Consider the following 17105-nt stretch of genomic DNA (forward strand, 5'->3'; position numbering starts at 1 on the left):
GGCAAATTGAACTCCTTGGTACTTGCACTGGAGCTAATACCAATTATTGACATCACCTGGGTAACCCAGCAGGGAGGGAAACCCTACTTAATGATCTCCGGGTCAGGACTAAAGTTGACATTTAAAAACATTTAATAACTGCATCATTTTTCAAACAAAAAGTTCTCCACACTACATTTCTTCCCTTTTAACCGACTAATTCAAAAAGTATATATTACTCTAATATTATTATTGTTATATAACTGACCACATAAATCCCATGTTGCCCCGTAGCTAAGGAGAAAACCAGTCATAATGTTTAATACCATTTAGAAGCATTAATACTATCAGGTTACTTTAAACAAGGCTGTTGTCTTGCGACTTTTAGGTTTTTACCGAAGTGTTCGCCAGGAGCCGGTTATGTTTGGTACAATAGGTGGACAGACACATATCAAGTACGTCCATTGGTACGAGTGCGGTATAGCCATACCTGGGCAATGGTGAATCCAACAACTGCCTTACAAGAAAATAAGAAGAAGCAAAGACCAAAGGAACTGAATTATTATATTCTATCGATATTGTTCCTTATATTCAATGTAAGATTCAAATAGACAATGTAATGTACAGAATATTATTTTTAAGAAGCCATATAGAAATCTTTATATAATGTGGTACAGGGTGAATTGTACCCATTCTAAGGCACATAATTGTAATTATTCCACTTTAGAACAATGTGACCAACAACCTGGGCAGTAAATAGCGATATTAACAAGGTGTTCTAGCAATTTTCTGACCAGCTCTCACTTATTTTTGTCACCTGGCCTTTTTACAAGTGCTGCTTCCAGAGGTAGCAGTAGTGGCCATTCAATAATTGATGTAAACATCTAAACTATCTAAAAATAAATTAATGCTCACTACTCATCAAGTGTGCTGTAAATAAATGATAGCACTGCCCAGGATTTTGTAACAAGTCTTCTGTCTTTGGACATGACCTTGGTCAAAAAGTCCGATACGGTTTGTTTTATTTATCAAAACAAACGTCCTAAATTTTTTTTTGAAAACACAGGCTTTGATATTGGGAAGCTGGCTCCCTATGCCCTCAGTTCTGAATATAATTGTTTAAATGTTATTTATCAGGAATGTATTTAAAAACACAGAACGTAAATTGTAACTTCTATTCACAAAGTATAGGAGAAGAGTTTTTTTTAATTTAGATTTTCTGTAACAAATGAGCTTCAGGAGCAGAATGGAGAAACTTCTCTCATTGGGTACCCTTAGCAGCCAACGGTTCCTGTAAGATTACCAACTGTACCCAAAAGGATATTGTGTAGTGTAACTACTTAATGTGCCTTGTTTTGTCCAAAGGTGTACTGAAGGCAGAGAGGTACCTATGGACAAAAGCCTCTTGGTTCTGCTTGTTAAGCTGATCATACATTACTTTATTCAGTACTGAACAAAACTAAATATTTACAGCCAAGATATTCTTAACACACAAAATTTGTAAAATGTCTTTTTTTTTTGGTTAGTGCATGTATATATATCCATGTTATGGTGAGCATACCAGACCATACATCTACAAATACCCTCACAGAAACACCTAACTATAATAGTGCCCACATAGAGATGGTCAGCTAACAAACATCCACACATGTCCACTTAAGGACACTTACCTATGTTGCTCTTGCAATTCATTCAGTATTTGTGGACATTTTATTGCCTCATATTCTTACCACAAATGGATAGTATAAGTTAAATAATACTAATATATACAATTTCCCCTAAGTGGCATTGCTAATATGAGTTTAGTTCTAAAAACATGGCTGCAGTTAGTATTTAGATTGTCAGCAGTTTTACTGGAGCAATTTTTGATAAATTTCTCACAGCTCAATTACCTGAACATGCTCACATAGAGACACTCAGCCACCAAACAGCTGTACATGCCCAGATAGGACACTAATTAATCTCCATACACCTAATTGGAGACACTGACTCACCAGTGTCAGCAACATGCAGCGATGCTTAGCTGCCAAATATCTGTGCACATTGGAATTCAAATACTTAGCCTCTAACGTTGTGCACACGTCCTTAAGAGATGTTCGGTACGCACATGTCCATGCACACCGCAAAAATGTTTAGCTACTAAATGTTTGCATATAGATGCTAATCTAACAGGTGTCTTAACAGAGCATGATTGAAATGCCAGGCTACACAAAAATCTCACATGCCCATACCAAAATGCATAATAAACAAATATCTGTTCGTAGTGGTAGAGACACAAGCAAGCACCAAACACCTGCCTGTGCAGGTATAAACGTCGTTAAACATTGGCCTTGCCCGTGTACAGAAGCTGGGCTAACATATCTAACTAAGCTTATGTAGAAACACTCCGTTATCAAGCATTTATCCAAGTCCATACGGAAATCCCATTACAGCAACTCGGCTAACAATCATTGAGACATAGAAATGCTCAACTGCCATGTTGTCATCCTCGGAGCACCATTCATACATGCCCAGATAGAAGTGTTAGTTGTCAACCTCTACTCATACCAAATAGCTGCTGCAAACACCCGGATTGAAATGTGCAAATCAAACCTCCACCCAAGAGGTGCTCAGCTGCCAAACATTAACAAATGCTCGCAGACATTTAGCTTTGTTGGCCTTGCAATTTATTCAGTATTTGTGGAGGTTATTGCCTCATATTCTTACCACAAGTGGATATTATAGGTTAAGTAATGCATACTAATATATACATTTTTTTCCTCCCATGTGGCATCGCTAGTAACGAGTTTAGTTCTGAAAACATGGCTGCAGCTAGTACTTAGATTGTCAGCAGCTTTACATGTGCAGAGTTTTTGATAAATTTTGCAAGGCTGCCTGCAGCAGTCATTTATGCTGTCATACTCGAGAATAAAAACGTAATTAAAAATAAAATGTAACACGCTAACTTTATCTGTTTGTTCTGTGGCTGTCGACACACTCACAATTCATTCTTGCTGTAAATTGTTAGTGAACTACAAAACACTTTTTAGCAAATATATCTATATATAGGCCTTATGCTCTGGAATTCTCTCCCACACCTCTCCGCCTCTCTACCTTTCTCTCCTCCTTTAAGACCCTTCTTAAAACCTACCTCTTTGACCAAACCTTTGGTCACCTGTCCTAATATCCCCTTATGTGGCTCGCTGTCAAATTTTGTTTAATAACACACCTGTGACGCGCCTTGGGAAGTTTTACTACATTAAAGGCGCTATATAAATACAAGTTGTATATATCTATATAGATAGTATATTTTATATGTATATCCCCACACACACATATGTATAATATATCACAAAAATAACACACGCACACGAGTGGATCTCCCAAGAATTTGCTCATGGTAAGTCAAAGACTAGGTGCTTCGCTCATCTGTGGATGTTGCCATTTGCCTCCTCTTCTGCTATTCTTCTTTTCTTGTGTAGGAGATGGTTGATGGTATTGCAAGTGGAGCAAGAGGACTGTTGAGGCTGCAGAATGCATTTTGTAATGGTAGGTGTAAAGAAAATGTGGGCTGCAGTACTCAGTACCTCGCTTCATGTCCAATCCGCCCAACCCTTCCTCTCAGCACTTCACTCCCGTTGCCTAATCTACCTCTTCCATTTCGAATGATCCTCTGGCTTTCATTGCTTGCTGAATTCCTTCCACCTCCCAATTCAGTTATCTAGTCAACATGTATCCCATGTGTGATGAGTATTAAAAATATGGAAAAAAGTAATTTCTTTATAAGCAAAAGGTTAATTCATGATTTTGACGTTTATTTATCATTAATGCTTTGAAGTGGAATTACTTACACGGAGACATGGTTGAGGGAGGGTCAGGACTGGCAGCTCAATATTCCGGGGTATAGAATCTTCAGGCGAGACAGAGGGGGGTGTAAAAGGGGAGGGGGTGTTGCAATATTAATTAAGGAGTCAATTACTGCTGTAAGGAGGGATGATATATTAGCGGGTTCCTCTAATGAGGCCATATGGGTAGAACTTAAAAACAAAAAGGGGGCAAGCACTTTGCTGGGAGTGTACTATAGGCCCCCAAACAGTCAGGGGGAGATAGAGGAACAGATATGTAGGCAAATCTCAGAGAAGTGCGAAAATAATAGGGTAATAATAGTGGGGGATTTCAACTTCCCCAATATAAATTGGGACAGTCAGAGTGTGAAAGGCTTAGAGGGTGCAGAATTCTTAAAGTGCATCCAGGAGAGCTTTTTGAGCCAACATGTAGAAAGTCCTACAAGAGAGGGGGCGGTACTGGACCTAATTCTGGGGAATGTAGCCGGGCAAGTGGTGGAAGTGTCAGTAGGAGAGCATTTTGGCGACAGTGACCATAATTCGGTGAGATTTAAGGTGGTCATGGAAAAAGACAAAGACGGCCCGGAAATAAGGGTTCTAAATTGGGGGAAGGCCGATTTTAATATGATAAGGCAGGATCTGGCCAAAGTGGACTGGGAGCAGCTGCTTATAGGAAAATCCACATCAAAACAGTGGGAGACTTTCAGAAGGGAAATAGAGAGAGTACAACGCCAACATGTTCCTGTAAAGGTCAAGGGTGGGACCAACAAGCAAAGGGAACCTTGGATGACAAGGGATATACAAAAATGCATTAGAAATAAAAGGGGGGCTTTTGGCAGTTACAAAAGACTAAAGACAGAAGAAGCCCTAGAGGAGTATAAAAAGTGCAGGGGCATACTTAAAAAAGAAATTAGGAGGGCGAGGAGGGGCCATGAAATAACACTGGCGAGCAAAATAAAGGAAAATCCTAAGATGTTTTATAAGTATATTAAGGGCAAGAGGATAACCAGGGAAAGGGTAGGGCCCATTAGGGACCAAAGTGGCAATCTGTGTGTAGAGCCAGAGGATGTAGGTGGGGTTTTAAATGAATTTTTGCATCTGTGTTCACTATGGAGAAAGACGATGCAGACATAGAAATCGGGCAAGGGGACTGTGACATACTTGAACATATTAGCATCGAGAGGGAGGAGGTGCTAGCGGTTTTAGCGGGCCAAAAAGTGGATAAATCCCCAGGCCCGGACGAGATGTATCCCAGGCTGCTGTGGGAGGCAAGGGAGGAGATTGCAGGGGCTGTGACACTAATTTTCAGAACCTCTCTGGCCACAGGGGATGTACCAGAGGACTGGAGAACAGCTAACGTAGTACCATTATTCAAGAAGGGTAGCAGGGATAAACCAGGGAATTACAGGCCAGTGAGTCTAACATCTGTGGTGGGGAAATTATTGGAAAAAATTCTGAGGGACAAAATTAATCTCCACTTGGAGAGGCAAGGATTAATCGGGGATAGTCAGCATGGCTTTGTCAAGGGTAAATCATGTCTAACAAATCTGATCGAATTTTTCGAGGGGGTGACTAGTGGGGTGGATGAGGGAAATGCTGTGGATGTGGTTTACATGGACTTCAGTAAAGCTTTTGACAAAGTCCCGCATAGGAGACTGGTCAAGAAGGTAAGAGCCCATGGGATCCAGGGTGCCTTGGCGCGTTGGATCCTAAACTGGCTGAGTGGCAGGAGGCAGAGGGTGATGGTCGAAGGTTGCTTTTGTGACTGGAAGCCTGTGTCCAGTGGGGTACCTCAGGGATCGGTGCTGGGTCCCTTATTGTTTGTGATCTACATAAATGATTTGGATGAGAATGTAAAAGGTATGATCAGTAAGTTCGCAGATGACACGAAAATTGGTGGGGTGGTAAATTGCGAGGAGGAAAGCCTCCGGCTACAGGACGATATAAACGGGTTGGTCAGATGGGCGGAAAAGTGGCAAATGGAATTTAACCCTGAAAAGTGCGAGGTGATGCATTTTGGACGGACAAATAAGGCAAGGGAATACACAATGAGTGGTAGGACCCTAGGAAGTACAGAGGGTCAGAGGGACCTTGGTGTACATGTACATAGATCTCTGAAGGCAGCGGAGCAGGTAGATAAGGTGGTTAAAAAGGCATATGGGATACTTGCCTTCATTAGCCGAGGCATAGAATATAAGAGCAGGGAGGTTATGATGGAGCTGTACAAAACGCTGGTGAGGCCACAGCTGGAGTACTGTGTGCAGTTCTGGTCGCCTCACTATAGGAAGGATGTGATTGCTTTGGAGAGGGTGCAGAGAAGATTCACCAGGATGTTACCTGGGATGGAGCGCCTCAGCTATGAAGAGAGGCTGGACAGGCTGTGGAGTTGTTTTCCTTGGAGCAGAGAAGGCTGAGGGGGGACCTGATTGAGGTGTACAAAATAATGAGGGGCATAGATAGGGTAGATAAAGAGGAACTTTTCCCCTTAGTGGGGGGGTCAATAACAAGGGGGCATAGATTCAGGGTAAGGGGCAGGAGATTTAGAGGGGATTTGAGGAGGAACTTTTTCACCCAGAGGGTGGTTGGAATGTGGAACTCAATGCCTGAAAGGGTGGTGGAGGCAGGAACCCTCACAACATTCAAGAAGCATTTGGATGAGCACTTGAAATGCCATTGCATGCAAGGCTATGGACCAAATGCTGGAAAATGGGATTAGATTGGACAGGGATGGATGGGCGGCGCAGACACGATGGGCCGAAGGGCCTCTTTCTGTGCTGTAAAACTCTATGACTCTATGACTTCAGATCAGTTTAAACTCCTCCTTGGAACTTCACTAGATGATACAAAGTTTTACTACCATTGATTGACTAAAGATCCAAGACAGCAACCTTAAATGACATGAAGTAATCCTGCTTAATATTGTAGAAAAACATATAGACATATACATACAAGAAAAAGCTTGCCCTTTCATAATCTCAGGATGTCCCAAAGCATATCACAGCCAATTAAGTATTTTTGAACTGCTGCCACTGTTGTAGGAAAATAAGTATCTCCCCTCTGTATTTTTTATCTACACAAGATGCAAATGCACAATTTTAGACCATGATGTGAATGTACACATCGAAGCAAACTGACCAGTGACTTCATTTCACTGGCAGGGGCCACAGTGGGTGTGACACTGTGATCAGAGCGGGTGTGACACTGTGATCACAGCAAGCTTCTCCTTGGCCCCAATAGTACCCTCCATGCCAAAATGGTGTTCTCTGACCATGGGCCCCGTACGAATATAAGGGAAGAAAAGGGCCACCCTAAATGAAGCTTTGCTGGTCATACCAAAAAAAGCGTAAATGCTTTGCTAGTGGCTTGAATATATTTCCAAAGAAGCTTCGACAGCTTGATAGACCCGAGTAAAATAACGCTGACAATTAGATGCTATCCAAGTTTTTTAATTTTAGAATGCTTGGCGAAAATACGATAAAATACTGGGAAAAGAATGGCTGAAGAAACTTTGGGCTCTGATCAATGACTGCTTCTTCGATCCCAGGAACAATGAAAAGCGACTTGATCTTTTCTTTTTGTTTTGAAACTACCTGTTCACTTTGCAGCAGAAAAAGAAAATTAAGGATCTGCTCAAAACGAGGCAGATGGTCAGGGGATTAGGGAAGAGCCCCCACCACCATCCAAGATTAAGGATGAACATTTGAAAGGACAGCGACTCTCAGGGTGATTCTTGTTCTTTTTCTTGAAGACTAGACAATGAACGAAAACCTAAAATCAAACTACATGCAAGTTATAACCCAGACAACAAATAAGTTGAAATAAAATCAATTATAAGTTTCAACATCTTTATTAGTTTCCCAGGAGAATGTTACTTTTTGTACATATTAACTTCTAATCTCAATTCAATCGGGAGCTCACTCAGTACATTTCGTTATCCATTCAACAATAAAAATGAATCACATCCGTGGTCTATTTCAAAACTACCGTTAAATTTCTTTGTTCTTTCGCCAAGGCAGTCTACAACTTCAAAATCACTTAACACGTGTTTAGGTAGTGTTTCAATAAAAGTTTTTTTTTTATGCTATGATGCCGATAAGTTTGAAAGCAGAAAATAAAAGAAAACAAATCTATTTGGTCTCTTTCCCCAGCAAACAAAATCCATTATTCAGAAGCTACTAGAAGGGATTGCTCTGCTTTAGATTATAAACTGTTTTCAGATCAACAAAAATAAGGTTTGGACTTGGTGTGCATGGATGGAAATTATTACCTAGCAGCTGTAAGCGGGCTTGCAGCTTTCCCAACAACCACAGAGCCTTACCGATAGCCTGGGCCAGGCTGGGTGTACCCCTGAGCGAATGGGGGGCGATTACGTGCGTACGGATTGGACCCAGAAGGTGGTGGTGTCACATTGCTCCCTGGGGAAGGTGTGAACCCTGGCCTTGGTTGGTAAGCCCCTGGTTGATTTGGAGCTATACCAGGCTGGGAGGCAGGTGGCATTGTGTAGTTAGCAGGCTGAGAAGCTTGTGTTGTATAATTCTGTGGTGGATAGGAGCCCGCTTGGTACTGCTGAGCAGGCTGTGATGGCATTTGCTGGGCCTGGGTGGAGAATCCAGGTGCAGGAGCTTGGGATGCTTGCTGATTGTAAGCTTGGAACTGTTGAGCTTGCTGTTGAGAGGATGGTTGTTGGTTATAACCTGGAAAAAAATATTTTAAAAATGAACAATTTTTACTATAACTAAACACAGCAATAATCAAAAAAATACAGAGTACAGTTCCATATCATGACTTATTATAAAGTGTTGGAACTATTAAACCCTCAATACCAGTTACATTTTACACAAATACCCTTAGGACACCAATTTCTCAATTAAAAACTTGACTCTGAATTTAGCTTTTGTGCATTAGTTGCACATAAATACTTTTTCCCCCCTCAAACAGATTAGGTCAGAATTTACTGTCAAAATAACGGTGAGGTTAACGGTGTTCACTATTATTATGCACAAAACGCACAGCAACTTCAGGTAAGGACAGATGCGTGGATAAATGCGAAAATCCGGAAGTTGCTGTCTGAGATGCGCTGCTGCGCAGTTAGCTTCGTGAAAACGTCATCTCGCTGTCTGGCTCACCGTCCAAATGCATTGAACAGTGTGAAGTTCCTGTACTTGCATGGTAGATACAAACTAAACTCGCCACAAAGTTAGGGCTTGTCCATTCCAGTCTAAGTACCATTTTTAACGCCGTGATAAGTCTTAATTACTGCCAAGCAACCTCTCTGGCACGGAAAATTAACTATTACAAGTGTAGCGTCTCATTCCTTTAGATTTTAATTATTGTTGGAGATTTTTATGAAAAGTTAAGAATTTAAAGGGGTCCCAGATGCCCTGTAGAGGGCGCGCATCGTTTTTATCTCCCACTTACAGCAACTTCCAGTGCAAAGTCTCATGGAAATTAAACAGCGATTGCCGTTTGTTGGCTGGCTACAGTAAATACTGGCCCACTATTTCACCTCCCAAGTTTGTTTGCTGTATCAATACGAAGTCTGGATGACCCAAGCAGCAACTACTTGCAGGTGCAGTAAATTCCAGTTCAACCAACCAGGAAAAAGATTAAGATTTGCATTTTTATAGTGCTCTGCCATCTCTTGGTAATGTCTCGAAAGCTCTTCAAACATAATGAATGTGTACAATTCTGGGCACCACCTTTAGGAAGGATGTCAAGGCTTTGGAGAAGGTACAGAGGAAGTGTATCAGGATGATACCAGGGATGAGGAACTTCAGTTATGTGGAGAGATTGGAGAAGCTGAGATTGTACTCCTTAGAGCAGAGAAGGTTAAGGGGAGGCCGAATAGAGGTATTCAAAATAAATGAGGCGGTTTTGATAGAGCAAGTAGGGAGAAACTGTTTCCTCTGGCTAGTGGGGCGGTAACCAGAGGTCATAGATTTAAAATAATTGGCAAAGGAACTAGAGGGGAAATGAGACATTTTTTCACACAGAGGGCTGTTAAGATCTGGAATGCACTGCCTGAAATCTGAAGCAGATTCCACAGGAACTTTCAAAAGGCAACTGGACATGTACTTGAAGGGGACTCATTTGCAGGGTTATGGGGAAAAAGCTGGGGTGTGGGACTAAATTGGACAGCTTGTTCAAAGAGCCGGCACTGGGACGATTGGCCGCCTTCTGTGTTGCAAGATTCTATAATTCTACTTTGAATTATACGCCGATCTCCCCTCATGACCTCTCCGCGCTCATCTTGTCCATGAGAACCACTTCCTGCTCCCTTGACCCCATTCCCATTAAACTGCTGACCACCCAACTTCCTTTTCTGGCTCCCATGTGAGCTGACATTGTTAACAGTTCTCTCTCCTCAGGTACTGTCCCCCCTCTCCCTCAAATCTGCTGTCATCACCTCTCTCAAAAAAACAACCCTTGACCCTTCCATCCTTGCAAACTACCGCCCCATCTCCAGCCGCCCTTTCCTCTCCAAAGTCCTTGAACGTGTTGTCGCCTCCCAAATCTGTGCCCATCTTTCCTACAACTCCATGTTTGAATCCCTACAATCAGGTTTCCGCCCTTGCCACAGTACCGAAGCGGCTCTCAAAGTCACAAATGACATCCTTTATGACTGTGACAAAGGTAAACTATCCCTCCTCATCCTTCTTGACTTGTCTGCAGCCTTTGACACGGTTGGCCACTCCATCCTTCTCCAACGCCGTCCAGCTAGGTGGGACTGCACTCGCCTGGTGCCATTCTTATCTATCTAATCATAGCCAGAGAATCACCTGCAACAGCTTCTCTTCCCACTCACGCATCATTACTTCTAGTGTCCCCCAAGGATCTATCCTTGGCCCCCTCCTATTTCTCATCTACATATTGCCCCTTAGCAGCATCATCCGAAAATACAGCGTCAGTTTCCACATGTACGCTGACGACACCCAGCTCTACCTCGCCACCACCTCTCTCGACCCCTTCAGGGTCTCTAAATTGTCAGACTGCTTGACTGACACACAGTTCTGGATCAGCAAAACTTTTCTCCAGTTAAATAGTAGAAAGACCAAAGCCATTGTTTTCAGTCCCCGCCACAAACTCCATTCCCCAGCCACTGACTCCATCGCTCTCCCTAACATCTGTCTGAGGCCGAACCACACTGTTCGCAACCTTGGTGTCATATTTGACCCTGAAATGAGCTTCCGACCACATATCACAACATAACTAAGACCGCCTATTTCCACCTCCGTAACATCGCCCGTCTCCGCCCTTGTCTCAGCTCATCTGCTGCTGAAACCCTCATCCATGGCCTTTGTTACCTCTAGACTTGACTATTGCAACGCACTCCTGGCTGGCCTCCCACATTCTACCCTACGCAAACTTGAGGTGATCCAAAACTCAGCTGCCTGTGTCCTGACTCGCACCAAGTCCTGTTCACTCACCACCCCTGTGCTCGCTGATCTACATTGGCTCCCGGTTAAGCAATGCCTCGATTTGAAAATTCTCATCCTTGTTTTCAAATCCCTCCATGGCCTCGCCCCTCCCTAATCTCCTCCCCCCAACGGAGATATCTACGCTCCTCTAATTCTGCCCTCTTGAGTATCCCTGATTATAATCGCTCAACCATTGGTGGCCGTGCCTTCTGTTGCCTAGACCAAGCTCTGGAATCCCCTGCCTAAACCTCTCCGCCTCTCTTTCCTCCTTTAAGACACTCCTTTAAACCTACCCCTTTAAACCTACCTCTTTGATCAAGCTTTTTATCAACTGCCCTAATTTCGCCTTATGTGGCTCGGTGTCAAATTTTTTGTCTTATAATACTCATGTGAAGCACCTTGGGATGTTTTACTATGTTAAAGGCGCTATATAAATACAAGTGGTTGTTGTTGAAATTCAGTGACCATTATGTAGGCTAATGAGAGGAACATTTGAGTGATACTTCAAGATGACCCAACTGACCCTGAAAAAGTTGTCTCAACCCAATATTCTATCCTTAAGTGTGCAAATGTGTCAAGATTTGGATTCAACCAGCATTTCCTATTTAACACTCCAAAATTATGGGGTTATACAGCCTCCCTTGTATTTACCGTTCACCACTTTTATTCAGCAACGCATTATACCTTGCACTGTAACCTTCTCCATATGTGCTCGACTAACAGGAAGTGCATAGGTGCAAGACATGTCTGGTTCTGAAAGTTTAGTAGGAAACCAGACATCAAATGCATCTTCTGCAAGTATTGCTGACTTGTAAAAATGTCTTCTTTATATTAAGGTCAGTTTCACGGGCCAGCAAGTACAGAGTAAAAATCCTTCACCGCCCCCACAAGTGCTCGTGCAGTTCCTATCAGTGATTTCCCCTCATCTATCACGATCATTGTAAAAAGAGACATCCAAGAAATATGGACAAAAATAACTTACGTACACATAAGCATAGCCATGGCAAGTGAAAAAATCCACTACATGCGAAAGTGAGTCAGTTAAGGGAGAAAAGCAGCAATTGTGATAGCCATGCTCAAGCTTGCAGAATTCAAGAGTTGTATCTACATGCCTGTGTTCTCCTCACACCTCCAAAATTGAATGTACAAAATGAACATTTTGATTTATTTGAATTAACATATAAATAACCTTTTTTAAAAGAAAGGAGATAGAGACTTTATTAAAAGTGCGCAGCTAACTGCAGATGCGGGGGCCTCACTCCATCATCTGAAGTGTGCAACGTAAACAAGCCCAGGTTCCAGGAACCTATGACATTGTAGACCCACGACAATATTTTCGTGCTGGTATAAGGTAAACGACAGGGAACTAGTCTCGTGTTTGCTCTCGTGGGCCTGCAATTAAAAGTGAAACCTACAGAGACTCCAAGTGCAAAAGCATGAGAGCTGCACATGGAGACCATTCTCCAAACAGAAGTATAGAAATCCCTAAATTCCTCCACTTACCAGTAGACATGTGTCAAATTTCCCTAACGAGTGAGAGAGAAGTTTGCAGCACTGTCAGGAACAGTAGCATAGTGGTTATGTTACTGTACTAGTAATCCAAAGGCCTGGACTAATGATCCAGAGAGTTCAAAGAGTTCAAATCCCACCACAGCAGCTGGGGAATTTAAATTCAGTCAATTAAATAAATCTAGAATTAAAAAAACTAGTATCAATAATGGTAACCAGGAAACTATCGGATTGTTGTAAAAACCAATCTGGTTCACTAATGTCCTTCAGGAAAGGAAATCTGCCATCCTTACCTAGTCTGGCCTATATGTGACTACAAACCCACAGCAATGCCCTCTGAAATGGCCTAGGAAGCCAGCCACTCAGTTGTAACAAACCACTACGAAAAACAATAAGAACCCAAACTAGGCTTCAGACATGACAACGGCACACCAGTCAATCCTGCAAAGTCCTCCTCACTAACATCTGGGGACTTGTGCCAGAATTGGGAGAGCTGTCCCACAGACTAGTCAAGCAACAGCCTGACATAGTCATACTCACAGAATCATACCTTTCAGCCAATGTCCCAGACTTCTCCATCACCATCCCTGTATACCCACCATAGGTGGCGGTACAGTGGTATACAGTCGGGAAGGAGTGGCCCTGGGAGTCCGCAACATTGACTCTGGACCCCATGATGTCTCATGGCTTCAGGTCAAGCATGGGCAAGGAAACCTCCTGCTGATTACCACCTACCGCCCTCCCTCAGCTGATCAATCAGTACTCCTCCATGTTGAACACCACTTGGAAGAAGCACTGAGGGTAGCAAGGGCACAGAATGTACTCTGGGTGGGGAAACTTCAATGTCCATCACCAAAAGTGGCTCGTTAGCACCACCACTGAGCGAGCTGGCCGAGTCCTAAAGGACATAGCTGCCAGACTGGGCCAGAGAAACTATAGATGAGAGAACCAACATGAGGGAAAAACCTACTTGACCTTGTCCTCACCAATCTACCTGTCACAGATACATCTGTCGAAGACAGTATTAGTAGCAGTGACCACCGCACAGTCCTTCTGGAGACAACGACCCATCTTCACACTGAGGTCACTTCCATCATGTTGTGTGGCACTACCACCATTCTAAATGGGATAGATTCAGAACAGATCTAGCAGCTCAAAACTGGGCATCCATGAGGCGCTGTGGGCCATCAGCAGCAGCAGAATTGTATTCCACCACAATCTGTATCCTCATGGCTTGGCATATCCCTCATTCTACCATTACCTTCGAGCCAGGGACCAACCGTGGTTCAATGAAGAGTGCAGAAGAGCATGCCAGGAGCAGCCTCAGGCATGCTTAAAAATGAGCTGCAAACCTGGGGAAGCTGCAACACAGGACAACATGCACGTTAAACAGCAAAACCAGCATCTTATAGACAGAGCTAAGCGATCCCACAATCAACGGATCAGATCAAAGCTCTGCAGTCCTGCCACATCCAGTCGTGAATGGTGGTGGGCAATTAAACAACTAATGGGAGGAAGAGGCTCCATGAATATCCCCATCCTCAATGATGGCGGAGCCTAGCACGAGTGCAAAAGACAAGGCTGAAGCATTTGCAACCATCTTCAGTCAGAAGTGCCGAGTGGATGATCCATCTCTGACTCCTCCTGAGGTTTCCACCATCATAGAAGCCAGTCTTCAGTCAATTCGATTCACTCCACATGATATCAAGAAGTGCACTGGATACAGCAAAGGCTATCGGCCCGGACAACATCCCGGCTGTTGTGCTGAAGACTTGTGCTCCAGAACAAGCCACGCCTCTAGCCAAGCTGTTCCAGTACAGCTACGACACTAGCATCTACCCAACAATGTGGAAAACTGCCCAGGTATGTCCTGTCCACAAAAGGCAGGATAAATCCAATCACTGCCCCATCAGTCTACTCTCAATCATCAGGAAAGTGATGGAAGGTGTCGTCGACAGTGCTATCAAGCGGCACTTACTCACCAATAACCTGCTCATCGATGCTCAATTTGGGTTCCACAGGACCACTCAGCTCCAGACCTCATTACAACCTTTTCCAAACATGGACAAAAGAGATGAATTCCAGAGATGAGGTGAAAGGGACTGCCCTTGATATCAAAGCAGCATTTGACCAAGTGTGGCATCAAGAAGCCCTAGTAAAATTGAAGTCAATGGGAATCAGGGGGAAAACACTCCACTGGCTGGAGTCATACCTAGCACAAAGGAAGATGGCTGTGGTTGTTGAAGGTCAATCATCTCAGCCCCAGAACATCGCTGCAGGAGTTCCTCAGGGCAGTGTCCTAGGCCCAACCATCTTAAGCTGCTTCATCAATGACCTTCCCTTCATCATGTCAGAAGTGGGGATGTTCGCTGATGATTGCAGTGTCCAGTTCCATTTGCAACTCCTCAGATAATGAAGCAGTCCATGCCCGCATGCAGCAAGACCTGGACGACATGCAGGCTTGGGCTGATAAGTGGCAAGTTACATTCGTGCCACACACGTGCCAGGCAATGACTATCTCCAGCAAGTGAGTGCCTAACCACCACTCCTTGACATTCCACGGCACTACCATCGCTGAATCCCCCACTGTCAACATCCTGGGGGTAACCATAGACCAGAAACTTAACTGGACCAGCCACATAAATAATGTGGCTACAAGAGCAGGTCAGAGGCTGGGTATTCTGCAGCGAGTGTCTTGCCTCCTGACTCCACAAAGCCTTTCCACTATCTGCAAGGCACAAGTCAGGAGTGTGATGGAATACTCTCCACTTGCCTGGATGAGTGCAGCTCCAACAACACTCAAGAAGCTTGACACCATCCAGGACAAAGCAGCCCGCTTGATCGGCACCCCATCCACCACCTTAAACATTCCCTCCCTCCGCCACTGGCGTACCGTGGCTGCAGTGTGTACTATCTACAAGATGCACTGCAGCAACTCGCCAAGGCTACTTCAACAGCACCTCCCAAACCCGCGACCTCTGCCACCTAGAGGACAAGGGCAGCAGGCGCATGGGAACACCATCACCTGTAAGTTCCCCTCCAAGTCACACACCATCCGGACTTAGAAATATATCACCATTCCTTCATCGTCGCTGGATCAAAATCCTGGAACTCCCTCCCTAACAGCACGGCGGGAGTACCTTCACCACACGGACTGCAGTGGTTCAAGAAGACGGCTCACCACCTTATCAAAGGCAATTAGGGATGTGCAATAAATGCTGGGCTTGCCAGTGATGCCCATATCTCAGGAACGAATAAATAAAAAACTGTCATACCTTCCAGAGACAGCATTATTAAAAGGTGCCTCAGCTGTATTGACCAGATTACGTGAATGTAAAGTAGTGCTCTAATTTCAGAGAATGTCAGTGTGCCTAGTGGGGGTGACCATTATAATCGAATCAGGCTCATTATACCAACTTACTGACGTCATCCATCAACCGAAGGAGTTGGATGTGTACTGGCAGGTACAAATTGCTGCTATTGATCATGGGTGTTATTGGCTCCTGTGTTACACTTGAGCCGACAACATTTTCCAGCAGTAGATCACCACCATGACTAAACTGATGTAGATGAGAGAGTCAGGACTGATTTATGATTCAGCAGTTCTATTCTGGTAATTTCCATAACGTATTTATACAACTATAATAGTAAACACAGCATGAAGATCCTTCTGCAACTGATGGAATTGCATCTATTACACATTTTACATGGTCTTAACAGAAGACTGGCATATTAAGGTAAAATATAATTGCGGTGCACAAGTCAATACACAAGTTTACTCAGCTAAAACCTATGGAAAATTTGCACCGATGCATGGGTTAAACTTCCATTAAAAAGTAGTCATTAAAATGGGTATTAAAAATGCACGAGTTAAAATAAAATAACATTTTGTGTCAGGTTTTCGCTTTAGTTCTTGAAAGCTATTCAGGTTCTAAAACATTTGACTGCACCTCAATCGCAATTAGTCAGAAGTGTTGCTGAATGCATCAAAGCAGGTCTTTTCTACATGAGGGAAATGCAAAATGGTAGGTTTCTTAGCAGCTGTTGAGACTTGCACACAAACAGAAATCCTTCGGGAATGAATAATCCAATACTTCCTTGAAGTGTTGGGAAGAGAACTTAATATTGAAAGTACTCTCTATCTTCCCTTCCCCCCCCACCCCACCCCACCTCCCTCCCTCACATACTAAATGATTTGTTTCTTTTAAACAAAAATAGATATTTGAACTGAAACAAGCTCCAGGCAGCAAATTCATCTTCTGGTGTAGACATGCCTAAACTGGTCGGGATTCATTGATGCAGTGGTCAAAAATGGCAAATTAACAAGTTCTTCTGTATGCTGATAAATGAGGTACAGTTGATACCATAAAGTTTT

General features: G+C 43.5%; 2 protein-coding genes across 20 annotated transcripts in view; one reads left to right on the forward strand and one right to left on the reverse strand.

Annotated features, from left to right (window-relative positions):
• The window catches only part of abi3bpa (ABI family, member 3 (NESH) binding protein a), a 365809-nt gene extending 362886 nt beyond the window's left edge, over window positions 1–2923 (forward strand). For all 16 annotated transcript variants that reach the window (XM_086006969.1, XM_086006965.1, XM_086006953.1 and 13 more), the window contains one exon: window positions 368–2923. In XM_086006969.1, the coding sequence (XP_085863095.1) occupies window positions 368–483 (116 nt within the window). In that variant the 3' untranslated portion in view covers window positions 484–2923. The remainder of the gene's footprint in view (window positions 1–367) is intronic.
• Window positions 2924–7631: 4708 nt separating this feature from the next.
• The window catches only part of tfg (trafficking from ER to golgi regulator), a 183255-nt gene continuing 173781 nt past the window's right edge, over window positions 7632–17105 (reverse strand). For all 4 annotated transcript variants that reach the window (XM_086006980.1, XM_086006979.1, XM_086006977.1 and 1 more), the window contains one exon: window positions 7632–8497. In XM_086006980.1, the coding sequence (XP_085863106.1) occupies window positions 8118–8497 (380 nt within the window). In that variant the 3' untranslated portion in view covers window positions 7632–8117. The remainder of the gene's footprint in view (window positions 8498–17105) is intronic.

The sequence above is a fragment of the Somniosus microcephalus genome, chromosome 14 (genome assembly GCF_052327205.1).
Source record: "Somniosus microcephalus isolate GS21.2 chromosome 14, FLI_Smic_1.0, whole genome shotgun sequence".
NCBI classification, from domain to species: Eukaryota; Metazoa; Chordata; class Chondrichthyes; order Squaliformes; family Somniosidae; genus Somniosus; species Somniosus microcephalus.